This window comes from Triplophysa rosa, linkage group LG6 (assembly GCF_024868665.1).
Source record: "Triplophysa rosa linkage group LG6, Trosa_1v2, whole genome shotgun sequence".
Lineage (NCBI taxonomy): Eukaryota > Metazoa > Chordata > Actinopteri > Cypriniformes > Nemacheilidae > Triplophysa > Triplophysa rosa.
Window position 1 is genome coordinate 10,956,091 of NC_079895.1, and position 27,486 is coordinate 10,983,576.

The 27,486-nt window shown below is 40.2% G+C and overlaps 1 protein-coding gene across 1 annotated transcript; it reads right to left on the bottom strand.

Annotated features, from left to right (window-relative positions):
• Positions 1 to 1,183: 1,183 nt before the first annotated feature.
• On the bottom strand, positions 1,184 to 27,392 carry rnf17 (ring finger protein 17). The gene is given in 36 exon segments (XM_057336317.1): positions 1,184 to 1,607; positions 1,715 to 1,901; positions 3,404 to 3,542; positions 3,654 to 3,771; positions 3,923 to 4,030; positions 4,151 to 4,207; positions 4,295 to 4,417; positions 4,519 to 4,599; positions 4,774 to 4,893; positions 6,204 to 6,367; positions 6,591 to 6,826; positions 7,545 to 7,657; positions 7,746 to 7,836; positions 8,044 to 8,156; positions 8,362 to 8,506; positions 8,621 to 8,845; positions 8,928 to 9,045; positions 9,274 to 9,388; positions 9,547 to 9,662; positions 9,750 to 9,903; positions 10,857 to 10,992; positions 11,132 to 11,298; positions 11,569 to 11,695; positions 11,900 to 12,071; positions 12,347 to 12,505; positions 13,313 to 13,417; positions 16,080 to 16,312; positions 16,438 to 16,512; positions 16,673 to 16,749; positions 16,908 to 17,076; positions 17,195 to 17,298; positions 25,823 to 25,903; positions 26,065 to 26,149; positions 26,248 to 26,345; positions 26,979 to 27,094; positions 27,295 to 27,392. Coding segments are annotated over 36 exon segments (4,587 nt in total). The 5' UTR covers positions 27,350 to 27,392; the 3' UTR covers positions 1,184 to 1,502.
• Between the last annotated feature and the right edge of the window lie 94 nt (positions 27,393 to 27,486).

A 27,486-nucleotide genomic window follows, 5' to 3' on the forward strand; every position in this document is an offset into this window, starting at 1 on the left:
GTCGTTATGATGGAATACTGCCCTGCGGCACAGTCTCCGAAGGGAGGGGATCATGCTCTGCTTCAGTATGTCACAGTACATGTTGGCATTCATGGTTCCCTCAATGAACTGTAGCTCCCCAGTGCCGGCAGCACTTATGCAGCCCCAGACCATGACACTCCCACCACCATGCTTGACTGTAGGCAAGACAAACTTGTCTTTGTACTCCTCACCTGGTTGCCGCCACACACGCTTAAACTTATTTGGTTCAGATGGTGTCATCTTGGTCTCATCAGACCACAGGACATGGTTCCAGTAATCCATGTCCTTAGTCTTGCTTGTCTTCAGCAAACAGTTTGCAGGCTTTCTTGTGCATCATCTTTAGAAAAGGCTTCCTTCTGGGATGACAGCCATGCAGACCAATTTGATGCAGTGTGTGGCGTATGGTCTGGGCACTGACAGGCTGACCCCCACCCCTTCAACCTCTGCAGCAATGCTGGCAGCACTCATACGTCTATTTCCCAAAGACAACCTCTGGATATGACACTGAGCATGTGCACTCAACTTTGGTCGACCATGGCGAGGCCTGTGCTGAGTGGAACCTGTCCTGTTAAACCGCTGTATGGTCTTGGCCACCATGCTGCAGCTCAGTTTCAGGGTCTTGGCAATCTTCTTATAGCCTAGGCCATCTTTATGTAGCGCAACAATTCTTTTTTACAGATACTCAGAGAGTTCTTTGCCATGAGGTGCCATGTTGAACTTCCAGTGACCAGTATGAGAGTGAGAGCGATAACACAAAATTTAACACAGCTGCTCCCCATTCACACCTGAGACCTTGTAACACTAAAGAATCACATGACACCAGGGAGGGAAAATGGCTAATTGGGCCCAATTTGGACATTTTCACTTAGGGGTGTACTTACTTTCGTTGCCAGCGGTTTAGACATCAAATTTACACTGTTATTTATATTACTTTATATTGCAGCGGTTTCATTTCTTTAGTGTTGTCACATGAAAAGATATAAAATATCTGTTCATGCGCTAAGAAAAATGAATGGGACTTTTCCAAAACACTTTCAGCTAGGTTTTTGTACTAATAACTGATGAGTGGGTGAAAGTCTGAATCAAAATAAATTTTATTTAAGCACTGCTGAACAAAGATCTTACACAAACACAAAATCTTTAAAGCAGCCTTAAACATGAACACGGTGCATTTGTTTTTCCATTTGAAACGTTCACATATTTAACAAAATGAGCTATAACTGCACCAACAAAGAACTTAAAATCTTTTCAAATATTTAACAAAGTAACTGCACAAATAAATATGAAGTAGCATAAACACCCAAGTATTCAAATATAAAAGCAACATAAAAAGATTTACTATCCCACACACTTATCAAAACACGGTCTTCAACATCACTATCACACCCTACAAAAACAAAGAAAACAATCGTGAAACGCACATTGAGGCACATTTTGTCCCTTAACATATTTTACTTCAACACTCAACTTTCTACAGTAGATTATAGCTGACGATCATAATCAGCAAGGCCTTTCTCCACTAGAGGTGTGTGAACAAGCGATCCATCAGCGTTGTACAGCAACACGGTTAACTGTGGTTCTGTTGACTTAAACGGCACATATTTAAGCAAGCATCAAAGTACATTAAGATTACTATTGTAGATGTAGCCTAAAATGACAAGTTAATACAATGTGAGGTATGAATGAGACTTACAATCACCACAGCAGTCAGCTCGCCATTTAACAGGTCGATCATTTCCAGCATGGCTTTCATGCTCCACTGAGGACAATAAGGGATCAGATCCTGCTCGGTGCTCATTCTTGGCGGTTTGAAGCCCGCTAAACTCACGTAAACAGCTGCACATGGCATATGAAGGAGGGACGCAGGAAGCTGGCGCAATCTGTAGCACAAAAGCACACATAGGGAGGTTACTCACCATGTTATTTTGACCCCATTTTTTTAACGTAAATTTTTTTCTTTTCATAATTTTTTGCTCATTTTGTTATGACAAAATGTGTATTGACTTTTTGATTGGATTTGTTGCTTCAAATCCAATGTGAATGAGGCAAGTTTAATTCAGATTTTCTTATGGCTGTAAACAGGGATGCAAACTCATCTGGGTGAAAAAAGGTGACGATGAGAGACCCCCCAATGCTATATATATTTTTTTTTTTTTTTTCCTGCATGGAGAAATTGGAGGCGGCTGCCTCAGTCAAATGTGGTGCCGCCTCAGACTCTCGCCAAAATTATGTCGGGTGTCTTCACAAGAAATGCTGCGTGCATTTAACAGACTGTCATTTGTAACTGCAGTTGCGACATTACGCCACAGTGGAAGCGCTGTTTCGTTATCAGCACACCGAGGCGCTAAAAAGAGTTTCAGAACAAGAGCTAGCTGTGTTTGACGGCTGTTTGTTTTGCATCCAAGTATGTTTCATTTCTTGACATTTCTTAAATGAACATGACGTAATATACATCATTGTAATGTCTTTAGCTGTGCAGTTGGAATGTTGAATCGTTGCATTTAGAACGACTCGCACATGAATGACTCATTTGAACAGATTCATTTAAATTATTGAACTTTTCAGTCACTAGTGAATATAAGAGATCATTGAATCATTTAAAGTGAACCACAGAGAATGCAAGATGTGAATGAGCTTTGCACATTGAGTAAGACTAGTTAATTCAGTTGGCTATTGTGGGCTGAAAAGTTAGTTGAAAATGATAAAAAAGCTTTATTTGATTAAAATAATCTGTTTGGTTGAATAAAAGTCGTGTTTTATATAACTTAATAATTGTCATTTTCATCTAATTTTATTAGAACTTTTAATATGTCAAAGTCACTTTGGTTAAGCCACTTAAAGGTACGGTAGGCCTACGTGTGTGTGTACAAGATCAGTATGGCACCACCTCCGCCTCATTTTGAGCCAGGAAAAACCCTGTATATATATATATAACTATTACATTATTACAATTTGTATTTGTATAGTACAATGCAATGTAAGTCGCTTTGGATAAAAGCGTCTGCCAAATGTAAATGTATTTCATATTATTATTCATATATTATTTCACATAATCAGAATAATCCATGGTCTGCTAAAAGTGTCTAGGATAGACAACCACATGAAGAGTTCATTTGCAAAACCAAATAACAATTTTGACAAATGACAATTTTTATTAATTGACATAAATCATGTTTTTATTGTGTTATTTATCTTTATTTTTTGAGTTATTACTTAATCAAAACAATCCAACTGTTTAAATATTACTTGGAATGCATAATAAAAAAACATTAGTTATCCGTTTTTGCAAATAAACTCTTCACACTTCAAGTTTGACTAATAAGAACATGTCACATGTAATTAGTATGATTTTCATAAAACACAAAGTGTTTTAAAATCTTACTTCTGCACTGGTAGGCTGTCATCAGAGCCAAAGTCCACATGTCTCACAAGGAGCTTAAGAGTAGGAGCGAGATCAGAAAACCCCAGAAGCTTTGCACGATAATATTTACCATCACTGTACTCAGCCAGACATGGATAATCTGCACACACAGGTCTCAAATTTATTTAGCTCTTGAAATTGAGCGTCAGATTTTCCTCCAAGAGCAAAAACGCCACACTAATATGCACTGTAACCAAATGCCAAAAAATACCAATGGGGAAGTCTGTCAGCAGGCTCATATTTTCTATATTGTCATTGACACAGTCGAGAGCGTCCTCTAAACTTCCTTCCTGTTGGTTTCCAGTCTTATCCAACACACAGAGGAACACCTGCAGGGACACAGGAGAACAATATGGAAGTGACACAATGTGACGCTTACGAGACAAGCTTAAATGACAAGCATTCACTGTTTCACATTACTTCAAAACAACTCAATGTGTCACTGGTACTTTTAACCCATCAGCTTACATGATAACATACCTCATTCGGTGAGCGGATGTGCTTGACCTTGGCAGAGAAATGTTTCTTCCCTTCAGGAAGTTTGAATTCTGTATAGACCCCTAAAAAAGGTTTGGGTTCCTTCAAGCCCTGAAAAACACAGAGTTGCTATTGCACCAGCTTTGACATTTATTGAGAAAACTGTGTGACGACCCACAATTAAGTTATTTTGAGCAAATCAAAATAGAATTAACAGACAGCAACTTCTACCTCTGTGTTTATGTCCCAATCATCAAAATCAGGGATGGGAGGCTTAACCACATACTCCTGCACATAAACACACAGTAAATATCTAGAGGACAACACTTATGTAAGTAAATCAAACCCTGTCCTCCTAAATATTTACTCATCGACCTCTTGGCTTTTGATGTTGGGGTCAAAGGTGGCATACTGGTGCTGCACCATTATTTTGCTGAGCACCATGCCATCCACGGATATCTCCACGGTAACACAGCCACATGGATCCTCGGGGTGTTCCTGCAGCACAACAGGTTTACAGGGACACTGCTGACTGCATTTGATGCATGAAGGGGTTTAGATGTCAGGATGTTAAAAGAAACAAGTAGAATCTACTTTACCATTATGTGCACGTTGACTGAACGTCCAAGCAGCAATTCCTTCATGAACATCACAGCGTCCAACTGCCATCCCTTTCCAATCTACAACAGTCAAATACTGAGGATTTAAACGTATGCATATTTATTCCTATTTATATTCATTGAAATTAAGTATTGCTTTCTTTGACTAAAATCCTTAACCATTATAAATGAATACATCTGCAAAGCAGAGTATCTCTTGTATAACATCCAAAATGACAGTAAGCACACACACACCGGTATGACTCCATTTATCTGACAGGGTATACAGAGCTGTGCCACGTCCTCACAGAGAACCACTGGATACACGTGGCAAACCGGAATACTTTCCACAAGCCCCTGATCCACATATCGTACCTTTGACAAACATTCACAAACAAAACAATATCACCCAAGAATTCAGCCAATTTAATCAAAACAAAATAAAAAAACAGATATTTCCAACAAGTAGGGATGTAACGATTCACAATATCCTCACAATACATTTTTTTCTTCACAAAATGAGTTGAGACAAATTAGAAATGAACAAGTGCCCTTTTATTATTTCTCAAATGCTGCATATTTCTTGGTAAAATAAACATATATTTTATGTCAAATAACAAAACTAAACAAATCAAATAAAAAAATGAATATTACAAGTCTCTTTAATATAAACAAACAAACACTTTGTCTGTGCTTTTCCTAACTTGGATTTTTTACAAATATTTTTTAAAGAAATATCAGCATATTAACGTTTACCAAGTTTGCAGTAAACACAGCGGCCCCTGTTGTTCAAACCATGTATTGCGATTCATTTAAAGGTGCAGTTTGTAACTTTTTTGCAGTAAAACAGCAGGATGCAGGAAAAGAGACTAGAGGTGCCGTTACGCTTTCTCCAGACCTTGCAGCCTCTGGCGTTACCCTCGGTTTCCGCTACTGCCGTAGAAACCATGACAACACAGTCTCGTGGACAAATGTGAAAGTATTCGTTTGTAGCAACTATCTTGTTTTGCGCAGCCGTTATGGAGCACAATTATTCTTTACTGTTTGCAGCTGGTTCTGTCAAAGACATTTTTACTAGACCGAGACGCTGATCTTGCACGTGTTAAACAAGACAGGTCAGCAACTGTTTAGATTCCTTTACTGACAGAAAACATACGATTACTATTCGATCAACAAGGTTAGTTTCATTGTTTGAATGTCTTTTTCTTAATTTAGCACGATTGTCAAGTATATATTTACTGAACAAGCAGTAATCGTTTTTAGATCATCTGACTAAATAGTAATAAATTAATTTTATGAATTACGTCTAATGTGTCTAATTCATTACAATGAAATAAAATCATATCATCAAACGCAACATTTATAAAACTTTATTACTTTACATCATCAATAAGTGATTTCTCATTCACGTCTGATTGATTATTAGTGGTGGAGTTGAAGACGACAGTTCCCATCATTCCACGCTCTTTTACAGCGTCATCAAGCTACGCCGTTGTTGTTGTTTTGAACATATCAGTTTTGAATGTGCGCCCTCTAGCGGCGGATTTTACAAACTGTGCCTTTAACATCTCAACCGACTTGATCGTCACATATTATAACCGATTTTCAACCGGCTCATGGTGAATCATTACATCCCTACCAACAAGTAATGCATATCTATCAAAGTCCAATGGAAGCTTGCTGACCTTAACGTGTCCTCCAATAACCTCCAGCACATGACCCCTGTACCAGTACATGTCTGTACCCATGACAGCACACCCTAAAACACCTTTCCAGTTGTAGTTCTTCTGCCTGGGCAGAGTTTTAATGTGCTGCTGAAGACGTTCCCGTAAGCGATCGAACTCGCACACTGTAAACACAACAGGAAAAATGTAACTTGAATCAAATAATATATACAGTATTACCATTTTACACATGACCACCCACTTACTAATACACGTTCAGCATGCAGCCATTTTGCAGATGAACTGTTACTCAAGGACAATTTTAACAGAGATCATTCACACATTAAACTACACTACAGTAGCAAGCAAGCAGCATTTTGTCAAGGTGAAAAATGGTAAAAAGATCACCTGCTTCATGCGTCATAGCGTATATGACACCTTGGTCAGAGATGGCTGAGATGCTCATGAGTGTGTGTCCGTGGGGAGGCATATCTGGAGGGGGGTAGGCGTGTGTTTTTACTCTCTCTAGTGGAGGATAGAAGCAGGGGGAAGGTGTGGGTGGAGTCTCAGTTCGCTTAGACTCTGTGTCCTCCCCGTTCAGCACACATTCCTCTGAAAAAGCATTCTGGGATAGGGAAGCGTCCCTAGAATCACAATTCAACATGTTTTTTAAATGGTTGTGTAGTACAACACCAGTTAAATATTGTGTTAATAATCCTGTTGTTTGGATGTTATTTCTTTGGAGAGGACAACATACTGTGGCTATTATGTTTTAATTTACAGCTTATGTAATGATAACATAGAATACGTTTGTATGATAATCTAATATTCTATTACTGTCCTGGCATCAAGGGGAGATACGCATAAGATGTCCTTATTAATAGACTAAAGAATAGGGGTGACCGTGCATTTGCAGTGGCGGGGCCTAAACTTTGGAATAATCTGCCTTTACATGTTAGAAAGGCCCAAACACTCACTATTTTTAAATTCAGTTTAAAAACCCATTTTTATAGCTTGGTGTTTAACTCAGTGTGAGAGCTGCTATTTTTATTTCATTTTATTCTATTTTACTCTTACCTTATCTTATATTGTATTGCTTATGCTTGTACAGCACTTTGGTAAACACTTGTTGTTCTAAAAAGTGCTTTATAAATAAAGCTTGACTTGACTTATTTTTCATCAGAGCATTTCTTTAACTTATGTTCGATGTGTACCAAATTAAAACACTGTTTTGTAAAGCATTTGAAAAGGAAATGATAAAAAGCATCAATATCTTACTATACAGAATATGAGGACAGTAAAGAGCTTTTAGAAATAAAAAAACATTAACATCTGCATCCCAAGACCTTCACATTTTCTTACTTTCTCTCCTTGAGTGCAAGACCTTCACTGATAAGGAAATCTGCGATACTGATGTTCTGACCAGCCCGGTTTGAACAGAACAGATATATCAACACCGGCCTGACAGTTGGATCCTGAACGGAGGTAATAAACAGATGATTTGCATTTTATTAAGTAACTTGCTCATGTTTTCTATGAGTGTTGTAACTTCTTGACTTTTACCTTTATGGTCATTATAGCCATCGCGCCGGTCAAGAACTGAGAGATTGTCTCACATGCTGTGGCTGTCCATGTGGAGCGACCACCAGCTGGCCTAACAGAGAAACAAACTAGCTAAATAAAAAATATAAAAAATACATGCACTTATAAAATAGGACACGTTGGATAGCCTTGGCCTAGTCAAGGTGCTTGTGAAAGGCAGAAGTTCAAATCCAGCTTGGGTTTTGTTTCGAAACCCCCCTGCCTGTCCTTCCTTTAGTGGTGTGTTGTGCAGTGGCAAAAATGTACAATATTAATTTACCTTATACCACTGAGGTTACACTCCAGTAAGTAAGAGCCAATCAGATCAGGACGAAGGGGTCGGAGATTGTGCACACGGAGATTCACCATATTGCCAAAGTCACAACGCAAAACCTAAAAATAAACACACCAATCACATTACATAGAAATGTCCGTTTCTAAACTATTCCAATGTCAGTTGCTAACATTTTTCCAAATATCTTTCTTTGTGTTCATCAGAACATAGACATTTATACAGATTTGCAACAAATCTGCAGTGGATACTCCACCCAAAAATGAAAATTCCATCATCATTTAATGAAAGTGTGCGCAAGTCTACCTGTGCAACACTGCTGGAGGACACACTGCAAACCTGTCCTCTTTCCCACACTCCTGTGTTGTTAGCGGCGCAGAACATCTCCCCTTCCCATTCCATCTCCTGTGCCTCTGACTTACTGTACAGATTCTTCAGGATGTCATGGATTCTGATAACATTACAATAATTCAGCACTTTCAACTCAGATTCGTGAGCTCCCTTTTAATATATGACCCCCTGCATCTACGGTGACATAAACTAGAAATAGAAGTAAGCCTAAGACCTGTTTAGGTGGCAGTCAAACTGCAGCAGCTGCACACAGATGTTTCCAGGAGAGGTGACGTGTGTCACACGAATCCTGATGTCGTTGAGACAAGTGGGCAGGGTCAGGGTGGGCTTGAGATCTTCAGAATCAGGAAATGGGGAAGTCAGCTCAACATGCAGTTCCTCTTCAAACGGAGGATCCCACACAGTTGTCTCCAGTGGTGGGAGGTCTTTATCCAGAGCCCTGAAGAGCATGACATATTAACACAGATGAGAAAAAAGGAAGAATGGAAAGGACATCCAAGATTGCATCTTTTCCACTTAACTGTTTACTGGAAACCGCAAGACCCTTTCTGACCAACAGCTCTCCGATACTAGCACCGGTACCATCATCACTGATCTCAAACAGACACACAGGCACAGGTCTAGTGACGGGCACGAGCTCTGAATAGGAAGTGAGCAACAAAAATATTTTCAAAACGTTGGTCAGTCATAATATGTCACAATGTGCACAAGTGCATGTACTTCGCAATAACGGTAATGCAAAAAAGGTGTGCAGCCTAAACACACAAAAAATATCAATTTTAAATCTTGCTACCACAAATCTGACAAGAGCGGTCTATACACCTGGTACAGCGTTGTGTGATAATGCATATGAATGTCAATTCTTACTTTTTGCCACAACAGTGACAAGTTTATTCTCTACAAGTTCCTTTAGCTCTTTACATGCTTAACTGCTCCACACATCCTCCAAACTGGACACATCAGCCAAAGTGCACCATACCCCCTGGGAAACAAAAGGACAAATAAAATGTTGAAGAATTACATTTCTTTCAGCCACTTTACTCTCCATCAACATTGTGACACACAGTTTCGTTTCTTGCTATTAATTTAGTTACTAGATTTTGACATTGTGACAGGTTTGTGTGTGTTTTTCAATCTTACCATTTCTGGCAAAGCAAAGAACTCATCCTTTATTTGTCTCAAATCTTTCACAGAGAGAATGTTTTTATAGCCAAAGTCCACATACCGCACATCAATCATTCGACCACCAGGGAAACCTAAATGAAATAAACACAGGCACCCTTTAAGGTTTTATTAACAAGTTTCTATGCCTGACATGCACATTCACACACACATCAACACACCTGTGACCTGGGCCCTGTACCACTCTTGGTCATAGCGAGCAACACAAGCCTGTGACAGAGAGGGGCAGTAGATCTGGAACTCATCGTCCGCTGCAAGTGGGCCATAACAGTCCTGAAGCTTCGAGTGCAACAACCTGTACTCCATATTTTCAACCTGCAAACCACACATTGTAAGTTCACACGAACACAAATCTCCAACTACTACAGTTACACAAAACCCTCATTTGAACCGGCTTACAGAGAAAATTTGAACAAAAAAGATTGAGAACATTTTACTTAAAGACTTTATGTATAGTGCATTATAAAGGGTTATTAAAGGGTATGATGCATAATAATTGTTCATGTGTGTTGTAATACATTAAAGTCCCGGTGAACCGGAAGTTGCGATCGCTTTTACTTCCGTATTTTGACGCATTTCCGAGTGAAATGGAATTTTGAATGAGAAAAATAGTCGGCGTAGCTTTCTTCTTTCTCTGCGATTTGATTAGATGCATAAAAAAGCCATTGCATTTTGAAATGGAACTGGCAGCAGACTGACAGTTGAAGGGGAGGAGTTAACAGATGCTCCGCCATCTAACATACGTCATCTAAGATGGATAGTCATTACAGGACGAAAGTGCATTTTCAGATTTTAACTAAAGATTATGAGGGGGCACACGATTATTGAAAAGAGAATGACCCACATGGATAAACTTTTTACAATATACTGTGTAGCGCTGCAATATTTCATGAAAAAACAGGCATTGTAATTTTTTATTTCACTGGGACTTTAAATGTGTTGTAAAGAATTATAACCAAATAAAAAATGCAAAAAGTGTAACAAGTAACAGGGTTATTATGTATTAACTGTAGTTAAAATTATTCATGGGACATTACAATGCATTATAAGGTGTATTACAAGGCATCATTAATACATTAAAACTATTTTATAAAGCATTATACATAAATTCTTTAAGTAAAGTGTTACCAAAAGATCTTTTCTTATCTGTATTATTGATCGCTGCAACATTCTTTAAATCTTCACATTTGGATTTGGAACAACATGAGAGCAAGTACATGATGAAAGAATTTGAACACATTTGTGTGTGTGTGTGCTTTTGTACCCACTAATTGCACATAGAAGTCTGAAGGTGTGTTGACATGAGAAAGCACAGCATTGACCTCGACATCTTGTTTGGGGTGAACTGGAGGATAAAACAGCAAGGGCTTATTGGATCCAGGAGCTGCCATAGGACAGTAGAACCTGCACACAAACATACTTCATATTAATCCTTGTAGTCAGCAAAAGCTTATAATGAAAGTGACATCAAAGTGCCAAGCAATATTAAATGACATAAGTTTGCAAAAAATCATCAGGATTCATTATTCCGGCCATTACAGACCTGGCCAGTTCCATGAAAACCAAGTGTTCTCGAACAGACACCGTTGGTGCCTTTTTCAGATCCACCAAGAGCGTGCCGCCTTCATCCGCGAACACAAGCATCTCAACGGCTTTGGAGCCCAGCAGAGACCTCATCTCATCACTTGCTTCTGTAGTCCACCCTCTCACCTAATGCACACATGAAAACACAATGACAACTCAACTGCATCCATGGCTCGCCAGTTATCAATCGAGCCTCAACAAAACAATTCTGAATACTCTAACTTTTTGTAGCGGTCCTACAAACGAAAATAGATGAGAAAGTTATTTAAGCACCAACAGACATGCAAATTTGACCTAATAGCAAATTAAAACCAACAGAACAAAATTTGCAGTTATTCCAGTCAACAACACTGCAAATATCCCAAAAATAAACAGGATGTTTTCAAAGCAGCTCACCAGGTCTGAAGGAATAATATCTTTAAGGGAACATTTGATGGCCATAGGAATCCAGGCATTTATTGCAGCCAGAGCAACTGCATCAGGTTTCCGAACACATTCGTTCAACTTGCGTAAACCTTTATCACTGAGAAAAATAGAGAGAGGAATGCAGAGAGACCAGGAAAGAAACATTAAAAGACTGAGCGAAAAAAAGAGTGAAGGAAAGTCTTATATACAGATCAATTTAGAGAGTGTTAGTTTAAATAACTAAAGTATGCAACACACATTGTGTATGTTTAATCATGACAAATTCTTTCCTGCCAAGCTTACACATAGTGTTTATTCTCACCTTGGGATTGTCAATCCCTTGGAGAAGCCATGGTCCAAGAAGAAAAAACACAGCCGGGAGACTTCGGAAGCGAGGCATTTAGGAACATTCTGGATACACCCCTTCTGAAAGAGCTCGGTCACTATTCCTCTACACCACGTATCCATCTTCCACCAGACAAAGAGCAGAGAGTCTGCCCATGAACACACACACACACACACACACACACACACACACACACACACACACACACACACACACACACACACACACACACACACACACACACACACACACACACACACAAACAAACAAACACGTCAGATCAGCCACACGTTCCCAAACCTTCCCATAATACACACTGAATCAACAACTGAAAAGCCTGTTAGGTGTTTCCAAGTTCAAAACTGAACTGTTAAAGGCAGAACAGGAAGTCATATTTAACATTGAGGGGAAAGATGCACATACCCGTCTTGATTTCATCACTGAATGTGAAGAGGCTACTCTCTTCTGAGCAGAATGCGTTGATCTTTTGTGTCAGTCTATGTGCTGACTTGTGTTCCATCATATATCGTACGTGGAAATTGCCAGGGTTCTCGATGTGGCTCACAATAACGTAGTGCACCACTACATTTCAAAACAGTAACAAAAAATTCATGCATTTTACCCGAAAATGACCTAAAATCGCAAGTTTCAATTTGTCTGGCCCACTTTATGTAACGTTCATACAGGTCATTTTATCATTCCACCAGAACCATTTTGGACCGACGGAACTTCTGACCTATGTCCTTAAAGGGTAAGTTCATCCCAAAATTAAATTTGTGTGATTTTTTACTCACCCACATGACGTTAAACATGTTTTGAGACCTCATGGCGTCTTCGGAGCACAAATATAGCTATTTAGGTGACATCCGAGAGATTTCCAGGCCTCCTCATAGACATAATGGTTATAGTTGTTGTCAAGGTCCAGAAAAGTACTAAAGACATCGTTAAATTGGTCCATCCACTCATAGTGGCTCAATTAAATTTTTTTGAAGCGACGAGAATGCTTTATGTGCGAAAAACAAACCAAAATAACGACTTTTCTCGATATATTCTCCTCTGTCATGTCAGTCTTTGGTGCACGTTCAAAACTTGAACGTGACACACGTTCAAAACTTTTACATTGACAACAACTATGACCATTATGTCTATGAGGAGGCCTGGAAATCTCTCAGATGTCACCTTAATATCTTTATTTGTACTCTGAAGACGCCGGGAGATCTCAAAACATTTTAACGTCATGTGGGTGAGAAAAAAAAGTCACACAAATTTGATTTTGGGATAAACTTACCCTATAAGCTACATGTAAAAAGAAAAACTGCCAAAAAGGCAGAAGAACAGTTGTCTGGTTCATTGAGTCATGATACATGACCTAAAAAGGGAAGTACATACATTTAGGCTGTGAAGTTGAAGACTTGTCAAGCTGGGGCATTCGTTGTGTTCGATTCATCCAGTGTCTCTCTCTGTGCCTGGGTGGAGGAAGCAGTGTACTGTGTCCTAATCACACATGGGAAAAATTTTGAGAACTGTATTTACCCATTCCGTTCTGACCCTCAAGCTTATCATTTTACTCAAACTGAACTTTTTCTTGGACATTTCAATAAAAATAAAATCATTCACTCACACTTAGGGCTGTGATGGTGACCGTGACAACCGCACCATCGCGGTGGTAAAGTACCATGACGGTGGTGAACTGCCACTGGCGATAGTGCACGTCAATGTGACAAATATAAGTGTAATAAAAATGACAGTTGCATTAAGGATTGCTATTTGTAACTTTTCAGTTGTGGATGGTTTTATTTAAAAGATTTTACATTAACACACAGTGCACGGCAAAACCCAGGTTATTCTGCGGGTTCTGCAATGGCTCTTGTTGGGAAATGAACAGATACATAAAATCAAAACTGGCTATGACCTGCTTGCTTGGTGTCGGAGCGCGCGCAGGTTGCCGCGGTTGCAGAGAGACATCTATTCATTTGCGCTCCGAGCACATCTTCTGAATCAACGAGTAGGAAAAAGTCACTTTTTTATGGCAATCTGAATAGGAAAGCCAAGGTAGGTTTAAACAGTTTGTTTCAAATGGAATTGTTAAGGACTAATACGCGACTGACTGAAGTTGTCACTGCAACAAGAGCTTTTTTATTTCATATTTCTTATATTATTTAAGTTTTCATTATTTACTTATGTTTGTTTAAATGTTTTATATGTAATGTGACATTTCACTGATGGATTTGCGCATTAAACATGGACGGATGTTTCACTGATGGACATAGAATGGAAACTGTATTTACCTAGGCATAGATGAATAATAAGAGGTCTGTACATGAAAATGACATATCGTGAGCCTCAAACACTATTGTTTCCTCCTTCTTGTGTAAATCATATGCATGCAAAAGACCACTGAAAAAAGAGGCCAATCCCAACATAACACCGACTGTGACATTACAGTCGGGATGTACGCCCCCAACGCTGCATATACCCGCCCATGTTCTAGGCCAGCCGGACGTGCACAGCCGAATCATCGGAAGTTCTGCAGGTATTATGAATAGGGTTGGGCGATCTCTACCAAATTGGCATCGGACGATGTCTACAGTGAAACCTCGCGATGGACGATGACATCGTTGTCTTCTTTAAACAAGCCGCGACGTTATGAAGTGAGGCGTGTCTAGGCGCGAACTGCGCAGAGACACGTCTTTTTTATACAGCGCGAGCTGGGCAGTTATCAAGTCAGGTGCGTGTCATCTGTACAGTGCAAGCTTCTCAGTTATAAACTCATGCGCGTCTTCTTTATACAACGCAAGCTGCGCAGACACGCATCTTCTTTATACAGTTATAAAGTAAGAGCAGCGAGAGTCACGTGACGAAAGTGAAAGGGACAGTTTTTCAAACCTGGGACAATATCAAGCAGGCTTCGCTCAGCGCTTTGATACTGATTTAAGAAGGGGGAAATTCCGACTATAATGCTATTAGAATATGTTTTGCTGTGTGAGCTATAGAGGTCTGCACGGGCTTTAAACGAAAGCCCGAACCCAGCCCGTACCAGAGATTGTTTAACCCGACTTGACCCGGCCCGACTATTACAGTTACATTTTAAGCCCGAACCCGACCCGAAGTGCGTTTAACAGCAAGCTTTGTTGAAATGTGCTGCATTTTATGATTGCTTGCGATGATAATTAAACAAATAGCTACATGAAAGGAAACACAGTTTCATCAAGGCACGGCGGCCCCCTCAGCAGTGAACGCACAAGAAAAAATAAGAAATACCACAGACTTACCAATAACGAAACTTTGCTGTGGGTGAACAGGTGTAAAAGTCAAAAATCATTTTTGAATAGACTGTTGGTTTAAGCGCCGTCCTCCTCTGATTAAAAGTTAGCCCAGCTACACTGAAGTTCCTCTCGCTGCTGCTGCTAATGTCACTTGCAGGGATGCTGAGGAAGGACACTACGGGCCAGTCTTGACAGTAATGACAAGATCATAATTCTTCCAGAGTGCAGCTTGCCCTGCATTATTTAGAACTGTAATACGTTTTCCATCGCTAATATTTTGCTTTATCGCACTCATCTTACCATCACCTGCTGTATTGTGACAACGAGGACAAGAGCGAAGCGAAACAGCCAATCAGAGCAGAGCTCAATCAGAGCAGCTTCCTCCTTTTCATTCTAGGGACAAATTCTGAGGTTGTAAAACCGTTTCTGGATCATTTTGGCACTTAATAACGCCACATATCTTCTATGTAGATATCAGAGAACAATTTAACATATTGTATCAATGAATTCTTTGGCACCTTTAAACATGGACGGATGTTTCATCCACATTTATTTCAGATATCATATTTTAAAATATTTAAATAAGGCCTGTATCTCTCTTCCACTCATGTGGTTGCTACACGCAAATATAATAATATAAATATTATTTATATAAACAATATATATTTCCCAACCACCACACTACCACCACGGTGTTAAAAAACTGCTACTCACAGCCCTACTCACACTACGTTTTAGTAAACCTGCACCATCACTATTACATTATGAATGCAATTGCTGATCATTTCTTTAGTTGACGGTTTTAATATGATCTGATTCACTTGCACTATTTATAAATGTTTTAGTTTACCGGATAATTTATCGCTTAGAGTAATCATATTACCACACACCTGTTTCTACCATCTCTGCGCAAGCATCTGTATGTTCCATAACGTCTGCAAGGAATTTACGACTATCTGCTTTTCTTTCTGGAAATTCTTTTTGATGGCTTTTCTTTTTAAGCTTGGCGTTGTCACTTCCCGTAGCACCCAGACTTGAGTTGTCCCAGACCTCCACTCTTTTCCCAGATTCCTCACTCTTCACTTGGCATTGGAAAGGCTCGACTGTTACTTCTTCCAAGATACTGTTCAAAGAAAATATATCTAGTCAGAATGCCTGCAGTTTTAGCGTCTGTAGTCTAATAATGGTCAATAATAAAATAACACTTGTTTACACACATGAAATGGAGTACATTACACGAACACTTACACATCATCATCATCATTGATGATTTTAAGATAGTTTTTAAAGCATTCAGTCAGACTGTCCACCTGAAGACTGCAGCTACATACAAATATATATATATATATATATATGTTATTATGTTCAGAAAGAAGAAGGAAAAAGTATTGTCACAAGGATAAGTAAATCCTTCAAATGTACATTTTTAATTAAACTTTCTCTTTTATTACATAAAGCAGAACATAAAGCGAGTGTATTCAACCTGAGTCCTGAACGCAAGGACAGAGAACTCATGTCATATGAATCAATATCCACTGGAATGTGTAGAGTCTCCAAAATCTAAAAATAAATAAATAAGTCATACTATATAACACATTAAAACTATAACTACAATCCACAACGCACTAATCTTCTTTAAAAAAAATCATAAAAAATTGAAATGTTTCACTTTCCACTGACCATCCCACATTGGTAAATGATGTCCAATACAGAATTACCTCATCTAGATTGCAGTAAGTCCCTAGAGAAGGAACCTGACGGACATGTCGAGCTTTTTGAATGGCAGTCCGTAGCTCTTTCACTCTCTCTTCTATTCTTTTACATTCCTTCTGGCCAGCCGAGAAGAGAAGATCCACAGCACTCAATTTGGACAACAACACGCTCCGTCTAAACAAAATAAATTGGTTTCAAAAACAAAATAAACACAAAGAAAAGATTATTTTGAGCGATTTGTGGTTGTTCAAACATAATACTTTCACACAAGAAACAATTGACCTCCACATACCTTTTAAGCAGAATGCTCTTTGCTTTATCTACGGCAAAATCAATTTCTCTGATAATTCTGGATCTCTCTTTCCTCAGCTGAGCCGGAATACCATTGACTAGAGTCTTGACAAATACACATAACAACATGAACAATTGTAACAGCACTTGAAAGTGACTTTTTGGGTCACTTTTTGCCAAATATTGTACTAATTATAAATACCATGAATCACTTTATTTTCTATGAAGAGCCACAGTTTTGCTATCAGTGTAAACACACATGTGAATGCAGACACACTTCTTGCCTCAGACACAAAATGTGAGACAGGTCTAATACTCGCAGTTAGTGATAGACCGATATATTGCGGTGGCCGATATATCGGCCGATATTTTTCTTTTTCTTTTTTATCATGTATATGTCATGTGTGGACCTTTTCGTGTGTTTAAGTGTGTTACATAGGCACGTAATACACAATAATTGTTCATTTAATTTCACAAACCTTTTGTATGTCTATCATGTAATCAATTAAAGGTGCAGTGAACTGGCCGTTTTTATTGTTTTATACTATTGTCTGATGTCTACTTATGACGTCTGCGTGGTTTTTACATTCGAAAACATCAAAATCAATAAGTAATAGGCCATTTTCTACCCTGGTTTTGAGGCCGGCTGGAGAAACGCTCGGTTTTTAAGGGCGGGCCGCATAGAAGACACCCACTGCTATGATTGGATAGCAGCTTGCGTAGTTGACTTAGTTGGAGCCTTCTGTGAATTTGGTTAGACACGTAACGTTACGTAACCTGATTTTACAGACTTATTTCCCGCATGTGATGGCAAGGCTTTGCGTATAGTTTGTATAGCCTATAGTTGTATGGTGTTTAGTGATATATGACAGTACATGTCAGCATTTAAGACCCGCGATCGCGGGTCTCAAATGTTATAGTTTTCATGATAAATAAACAAATGGTAGACTCCCGGCCAAAATGACCCAGCACCAGAAATAATATCTAAACACTTCAAAACAGTCTCCATTATTCGCAAACGGTAGATAAAACCTTGAAAAATGATATATGAGCCCACCAAATCACAGAGATGCAGATTACAGTTATTACAAATGACTAGAGGTCCCCAGGTAATACTATCAGGGCATATCAAGAGATCTCTAACAAAGCAATAGTGATAAATATATATAAATATGTTTTACTCACATAAAAGCACTGCTTTTTAATTTTAGTCTCTCCGCAAAGACTTGTTCAAGGAATCCGCGTTGAAATGAAGCGAACAAACACTCAATGTTTTCCCCACGTGAGCTGGAACGTCTTTAAAAATGAACTTCAACCACGCATTCCTACTGTCGGAATCCAAAGGAAGGTTATGCAGCGACTGTGTTCTTCCAAAACCAGGCACTGCACAATATTTTGCAATCTTTAACGGCATGATGCTTACACTCGCTCTATCTGGTTCCGTGCAGCTTGTGTTCAGTACTGTCATGCGTGAACCAGTGGGCAGGGCTCGAGAAGTAGGCGTTGATATTCTTCTGTGGAGGCAGTGTTCAACCTATCTATGACATAGATACATTCCAGGACCTGCAGTTCGCTGAGCCTCGTGTCAATAACAGTTGTTATTTCAGTAACAAGGGCGTTTTCAGGTCTGACACTTACAGGATGTTCGCTTGAATACGATTCCCTCTTGTATAACAAAAGCTCGGGTTAAAATTGTGGTCCTAGTTCACTGCACCTTTAATACATTTGTGTTATAACGGCCTCATATCGGCTCAGGGCTCTAGAGTGCGACCAATTTGGTCGCACGTGCGACCTTATTTCTCAATGGTGCGACTAAAAAAAAAAGTGAGGTCGCACCGGTGCGACCAGCCGTTCGAGGGAGAAAAAAAGTCTCTGCGACTCTGAAAGTCTTCCTGTGATTCAACAACAGACACACATTAGGCCCATATCGTGGTCTAAACCAATCAGAGATAGTGAAGGGTGGACCCCCTCTGATTGGCCGTGGTCCAGATTTTCCTGTACGTGTGTGTACCAGAGGTCGCGTTAAACGAAAATTCTCTGTCATTGACAGATTTTTTTTACCAGTGACGGAAAAATCTGAAGGTCGTCTGTCCGGCATTTTGACGAATTACAATAAGGGCAATTTCGTAACTCCCCATTTCCCTTCATTAGAGCGTGATATGCTCGCGAAGGGACGTGCGTGTTTTCACATGTCATTGTTACTGACTAGACATAGCCTATGTGATGCGATCTAGGGAAAACCAGTCGGATGTCGCGCTGGGACGCGTGCGAAAGACAGTTCACCTATCAAAGTCAACCACATAACATGAAGAATGAAGGAGTATCAATGCACATTTCCCGCCAGTCCTGTGTAAACTACGGCATGCAAAGTTTTTTTATACGTTTTCGTGAGATGACAGAGCTCCCCATCTGCAGCACCGGGAGTTATCCCCGGTCCGCTGCTCATGTGAGCCGGACCGCGATCGCAAAACATACAAGGGATGATCAAAAGTTCAGACACTATGCACATCATAAACAAGGTAAAACTTGCTTCACTGCTTATTAGTTGTTGTCCATAATGTTTACTAGATTCCTTGTGTAGTTATAACAATATACTTTCGTTTTATTCAAACGGTTTTGTACAGTATTTTTATAGACTTCAACACTAGGAAATGTTTTTTTATTAATTTGTTATTAGAGTAAGTCTTTTACCACTGTAAAGTGACTTTTACTTGTGATACTGCTGTTGTTCTTTTATTTTCATCACTTAACTTTAAACCCGTTTTCCTCCAAATTTCGTTCCTGAAAATCATAGCGCTTCAGCCGACCTCAGCCATAACTTTTGTTACATACACAAGGTATGAGCAAAATAAAAACTGATTTGGAAAGGGCTTGAATATGGTATCAAAAACTGTAATATATAAATTTGCACCATGTGTTGGGTTTTCCCAGATCGAATCACATATGAACTAAAACATTAAATATATAGATGAATATAAACAACAACGGCTTTATTGGGCATTCAGTTGTATTAAAATACAACAAGTTCCGAGACGCAAGTACAGCGTGATGACGTCACGAACATACTAATTACCACCTAACGCCACCTTGCACCATAGTGACGGGTAATAATAATAGATTACGACAGATTTTTACGAGCCTGTCAGTCAAAATGACGGACAATAAAAAAGTCTAGCGCAACCTCTGGTGTGTACGTGTGAAAATACGTGTGCTGCAGTCAGACAGAGAGGTGAGGAGCCTACTCAAACAGAGTGGATGTAGCCGCGGATGATGAGAGAAGATGAAAAGAATGATTGACAACTTTTTCGTGAATAATGTTAAGTTAAGGCCTGATCCGTCCGAAAATCATAAGCAATGCTCTGACACAGAGCCATCAACCTCCCAGGTTATGTCAAGCCCTGGTCCATTTATCTTGAGATGTTTTAAGTTTAAATTTCAGTTCAGTGAAGCACTTTAAGCATCAACTCTTTTTCAGTAAGTTACCTTTCTTGTAGAATTGTGCTTCAAATAAAGAACTTTATGTTGAACAGATTGTTAGTTAATCATTTACAAGTCAATTTTGCCTATATGGACAGCGATTTAAAAAAAAAAGTGAACTGGTAAAACTGCAGTGTTAAATGCGATGCGGTCGAAAATTTGGGTGCACCTAACTTTTGTGCTGGTGCACCTAAGAAAAAAAGTTAGGCGCACCAGTGCAAAAAGTTAGTCTAGAGCACTGCGGCTAATCAGCCACAGTGTTTTCTTAATATCTGTATCAGCCATTAAAGGTATATTATGTAACATTTTTGCAGTAAAATATCCTAGGCCTGTGTTATATATTTTGTTCAGTTGAGTACTTGCAATATCCCAAATGTTTCCAACTATTAGTAAAAAGGTTTAAAAAACGCTATTTCATCCTAGGACACGTTGCGTGTAGCGGGAAGGAAGGAGGCGGGAACCGGCATCATTTAAACAATAAATCAAAATACAGCTACAGCTGATACTCATTATCACTCACGCCACCGGCCCCGCCTTCCTGCCCCACGGCTCTCGTCCCGCCTTCCTCGCTACATACCCCCATCGCCCCTCACAGGCCGGGGGGTACCACCGCGCCTGTGCTTACTCCCCCCGGGGGGCCCCCCTTTGAGAGCCCTAGCGCCTGGGGGTACGCACCGACGAGACGAGAGAACGGAGCCGGGAGCACCCCGAGCGACAGGGACGAGAGAGGGGAGAGAGGAAAAAAAAAAAGTCCGGTTCCCCGACACGCCGGTCGCTCGGTCCTCAGCCAGCCGAGAGGCTCTTCCTCGCGGTGCTATGCTGTGGTGCTGGACGTTTGGTGGACGGCCCGATCCTCCTCCGCCTCCTGGCGGCCGGCGATGGCTTCTGGCAGCCGGCAACAAGTTCCCCGTTTCCTGTTCCTCACCATCATGGCTGTTGGTAACAGGATTCCGGCTCACGGCCAACGGCGGCAACTCCTCCGCTCCCTCTATGGCCGCCATCCCACCTCGTCCCAGGAGCACGGCCGCGAGCTCTCCGTCCCCACCGATTCCTCTTGCTCCAGCACCACTGCCTCGGGCAGCCGCTGGCGGACGTCCCTCGTCCACGCTGCCCGAACTCCTCAGCACCGCGAGGCCGCTCGGCGGCGAGGGCTCTTCGACAGCATGTCCCTCCTTCCTCCCGGGTTTCGGCACCAATGTAGCAAAGTTCAATGTAGGGAAGGAAGGAGGCGGGAACCGGCATAATTTAAACAATAAACTTTAATCAAATATAAACAAACAATAACACGGAAGTAAAAGGCCGGCAGCCACCTCACGGTCGACTGCCGGCCACACAAACATAAATAAAACTTAACATTTCCGGGCCCGGTCTCTCTCGTCGGCAGTCCCGTCGCTCGTCCTCTTATGCTCCCTAGCTCCTCGTGAGGCATGCGGGACCGGTGCGCGTACAGCTGATACTCATTATCACTCACGCCACCGGGCCCGCCTTCCTGCCCCACGGCTCTCGTCCTGCCTTCCTCGCTACAGGCGTCATATCCACGTTACCCATGGTTTCCGCTTTTACTGCCGTAGAAACCATGACAACTCAGTCACGTGGACAAAATGCGGAAGTAACGTTATAGTTTGTAGCATCTACCAAGCCACTAGCTTGTTTCGGTCAGTCGTCATTAGGCCTGTCGCGATAGTCAATTGATCAACTTATTGTGCAACATATAAACTTGACGTCGGTAGTTTTTGGTGATGCAATATATCGCCATTGTGTTTATAAATGCGTTTGTTTACATAAAAATTAATGACAGGAACACTTTATCCGATCGCACTGTCTCTGTTAGCACTGCCCTGTGTGTCAAAAGCAGGGCTCGCAAGCACGCACACAATCCCACGCGCACGCACAGTCGCACACATGGGGCAGACAGCGGCAGGTGAAAAGACTCGAGGAGTTATATTGTGTTTTCCTGATGAATAAAGCCAGTTCGGAATACTTTAGTAGGCCTAGTCGGCTTGGTGTCAAAGCCGCAAACCTCCAACTCCGATATGAAAACAAAGGAGCACGTGAACAAGACGCTCTACTCCAGGGGTCACCAACTAGCGGACTCCGGTCCGAATGTGGAACGCGAGATGCGTCCGTCCGGACCTCAAAGCCTTTTGACATAATAAATAAATGAACGCCTAACATTATTTTCTAATGCAATCAAATTTATAGCAGGCACATCAAGGTCCGCTCAGTAGCAGTTTGGGTCCTACGGCGCCACGGACAGTTAACATATGCGCACTGTTGCTACATTCAGACGTCAATGAGTGAAGAGAGCCGAGACAGAGTCGCTGCACAGCGCGCAGACAGATGTAACTGTCAGTAACTGAAAAACAATGTCCTTTTCAAAAGTTAGAAAAGTTGACGCTGAAAACCATGTTTTCCAAGATGAATGGGTCGAGAGATTTGCATTTATTGTTCCTGTATCGACATGCACGAGACCGGTTTGTCTCATTTGCTCGGAGTCTGTTGCGGTTATCAAAAGTGGAAACCTTAAACGGCATTATGAAACTAGACATAGACACTTTGAAGAAACTACCCGCAGCAGTCCGAGGTAAGGACACGGAAATAGATTAGCTCAAAGCCCAGTAGATCTACACGGGTCCTCCCTCCCTCACTTACCGCCCAACAACCAGCATAAGAATGTTCACTAAGAATTAGTGCTGTAGTACTCGAGTCCGGACTCGAGACGTTGATCTCAGACTTGTCTTGGACTCGTTGGTATTTGCACTCGGACTTGGTCATTGGTCTCGACCGAGTCCAGATATATATATATAAAAAACAAAACATTGATAGAGCATGCTTCTTGTGATCCGAAATCTGTTGCCGACTCTCGACTCAAGAACGAGAGCCGCGCATGTTCATAAGTTCTCTCTTCACACAGCAGTTCAGTTCAGTGTGTGCTGTTGGTGTAACTAAATAACTCCGGTATATTGGTTCAAGTCCTCGGGACTGTCATGCACGCCAGAAAGTGAAGAACTGAATTAATTTGTGGGTAATATTAAGTGTATACGGGAGACGCTAAAAGCAAACAATTCAGGTGAACTGGTTCGACTGGTTCACTTAAAAGAACAAACCAGTTCAAATGAACGATTCGTCCGCGGCGCAAACTGAACAGCATCAATCATTCATCAGGCACGATGTCAGCGAGCAGCGGCATAATAAAATTTGGTTTTACAAACCATAAAGAATTTATCGACAGTGCGCTTAAAAGGAAACTTTTTGCAACAAAACTTTCTCCGAAACCTGTGGGACAACATCCAATTTTGTAAGACACCTGCAAAGGCATCACAAAGAGAGGTAAGTTAATGCCATGTTTCAGAGTTAGTATTGCATATGAATATTTTTAGAAAGTAGTTATGAGTTTAGAAAGTAGGGCTTCAAGATAAGATTGATCGTATTTTTATTGTCATTGCTATATGAACATGTTATTTAAGTATTGGTACCAAAACGTGCTTTTAAACGAGCCGTGGGGCCTCTGCTCTTTCTGGCAGCTCCACTATCGAACGCGCACACACACAAAGGTGTTAAAAAGTTCCTTAAAAAGTGTGGGGGGGGGATTGGTTACTTTGGGGGACACCAAGTCATAAATTCAAGAATGGGAACATATTGAAGTGTTTGGTTATTTGTTACATTTTCTATTGGCAGAATAGGATTGTTACACTTCAATAAAAAAAAGTGAAGTTACACTTCGGCTTTGTGACTTTAGTGCTATACCTAAAGTAAATAAAATGACCTTATTTTAAGGTCAAATAAAATTGTCTTTTTGATCATTACAAACAATAATGAAAATGATTATCTTAGAATAGAAGATATGCTGTCTCTTGCATCACAAAAATTCTCAATAATTAAGTATGTGGTCTTGTAGTCGTGATTTTTTTCTGTCTCTGTCTTGACTGTCTCAATTGGACTCGGTCTTGACTTGGACTCGAACCTCTTTGGACTCAGTCTTGACTTGGACTCGAACCTCTTTGGACTTGTCTTGGACTCGACAACGGTGGACTTGACTACAGCCCTACTAAGAATACAGTGGATCTTAGGAAAACATAACAAGCCCTTTACTGATGGGGAAATAGTAAAAGAGTGCATGGCCCATCATAACGGATTGTAACTTAAATCAAGTCTGTTCTATTTAATTTAAATATTTACACTCCAGTTTAAATTCTATTCAAATATTCTATTAAAGGTCTTTGTTCTTTAAAAGGGTGTACTTGCATTATTATATTATCATTACTTATTCAGTGGCATAAAATATTTATAAAATGACAATAATATCGACTATCGCAATTATTTCTGATGCAATTAATCGCCAAAAAAAAGTTGCTGTCACGACAGGCCTAGTCGTCATAGAACACACTTATTCTTTACCGTTTGCAGGTGGTTCTGTCGTTAAAGACAGCTCTCGTAAACGTACGGTTCAACCAAATGACCCAAGAAGAGAGGTAAAACGACGATAAATACAGGTGTTGCATTTTCTAAATGGAGAGAGCTTCACGACAAACTTCAGCGCGACAGAGACGCTGATCTTGCATGTGTTTTTTACAGCAACTGTTTAGATTCTTATTCTGTCAGTAAACTTACAATTATTATATCGATCAACAGGGTTAGTCTTATTGTTTGAATGTCTTGTTCTTCATTTAGCACGAGTGTTATGTATAAATTTATTGAACAAGTAGTAATCGTTTTCAGATCATCTGACTAAATGCGTCTAATTCATTATAATGAAATTAGATCATGTCTCAAATGCAACATTAATAAAACTTTATTATTTACGTTATTACCTCATCTATAAACATGATTTCTCATTCCTGTCGGATTGATTACCATTAGCGCCGGAGTTGAAGACGACAGTTTCCATCATTCTACGCTCCTTCACAGCGTCATCAAGCTATGCCATTGTTGTTGTTTTGAACATCTCTGTTTTGAATGTGCGGCCTCTAGCGGCGGAATCTACATATTGTGCCTTCAAAAAACCCATATGTCGACCACTAATCGCAATGTGCCTTTATATGACAAAACTGAAGTAAAAACATACAGAGATTTGCAGATTCCATGTTAGCCTGAGTGTGGATGGATCCATTACAACTGCTGAAATCACTAGAATAACTTTTTACTTGTTTACCTGGTAAAGTGAATCAAGTTTATTCAGGTTTTCCGTGGCCTTCATAAGCGCTTCATCCAAAACCTTACATTGGTCTGGTTTCTAAAAAAAAAAAAGAGAAAACATATTCTCATGCAGTGTCATACGTTTTAAGCAGAGCAGAGCATATTATATACATTTGACCATAACAACAACATTATAATATATCACAACAACATTATCCAGCATATCACAAAAAAGTTAAATGAATAGAAAATGCAAACCAGTTCAGCAATCTCCTGTGTGTAGACAGCTGCGGTCGAGGCTGGGCTCTTTGACATTTGAGATTTCAATCTCCGTCCTGAATGCCTAATGACAATATCCTTTATTTTGCATGTTTGCAATTTATTGAACCAGTTTTTGTTTAACAGCTAAAGAAATGTACTTATGACTCTTGGTGGGCTTACCCTTTTTTTGTGTTCATCCGTGCAGTATAGATGAGGCCAACGATTCTGCTGTCCACCTCTAAACCATCAACACCGTCCGCACCAAGACTGGTTTCTATCTACAGTTTGAATCAGAAAGTCAACTCCATCATCAACATCATCACCAAACAAAAGACCCATTTGCTTTTAACAAAAATCCATTGGTTTACCTATAATCAATTTACTACAGTATGAAAATACATTTTAGCACTATACACGTCTAGCATCTCAATAAGAACTTTTAAGTGGGCCCACTATGAGGAAAGTCAAAAATATATATCAGATGACATGCCTAGATGCGCCAGGAAGGTTACCAGGCAACGTCAGGAAGATACTGACATTGTGGCACTATGGTGAGCAGGCATTTAGACTGTATGTACATGTTTCACAATAAAGCAATACGCCCCAAGAAGCAGTGGGTTACAGTGCATTTTCGCGGAGGGCTAAAACCGCCTTGGCTGTTCCTTGTGTAGCAAGGTTTCATAAAATAAAGTAAATAAAGTGATATTTAGGCTATGTAATGCGGTCAGCCGTTATCAATCGGGGTATTTTATAACGGCTTAGAACTCGGCTCAGCCAATCAGAATCAAGGACCAGAACTTACCGTTTTATAATGTGTTTCACACCGATTTTACCATGAGTACGATAGTTGTAAGGCATCATGTGAAGCGGTGTTCAAGGAATTGTTAGCTTGAACAAATAATGAAACTCACCTCACATTCCGTACACGTGATGACGTTCTGAGGAGACTCAAGCGCGCGCAGACATGTGGTGCAGACGATATGACTGCACAACAGCACGCGCGGAAGATTCCCATAAACTTCATCATCTGCATGAAATAACATTTGCATTAGGATCCATAAAACGTTAACATAAAAAACAACGGATTATTACACTTCTGGAAAAACCATCTAGTCACGTGTTGTCTAACACGTCATATTACAAAAACGCTAATACCTGACATTCAACTACAATTGAACAGTGTCATGTATTAGAAAACCATAAGCCTAAGTTTTGTTATTTTTATACCGGGCAATGTGTACGCCGAGCCACAAATATTACAAACAGCTGCCGACTCCGACATCTTCCATCGACTTCAACTTCTCCTACAACCTGTACAATTAAATGAACTCTTGAGGAGATTCCTGGCCAACAGTCCAATCAGAGTTTACCGTCGCAGCACAACTGTCCAATCAGAGTTCCTTTTACAAATACAACGCT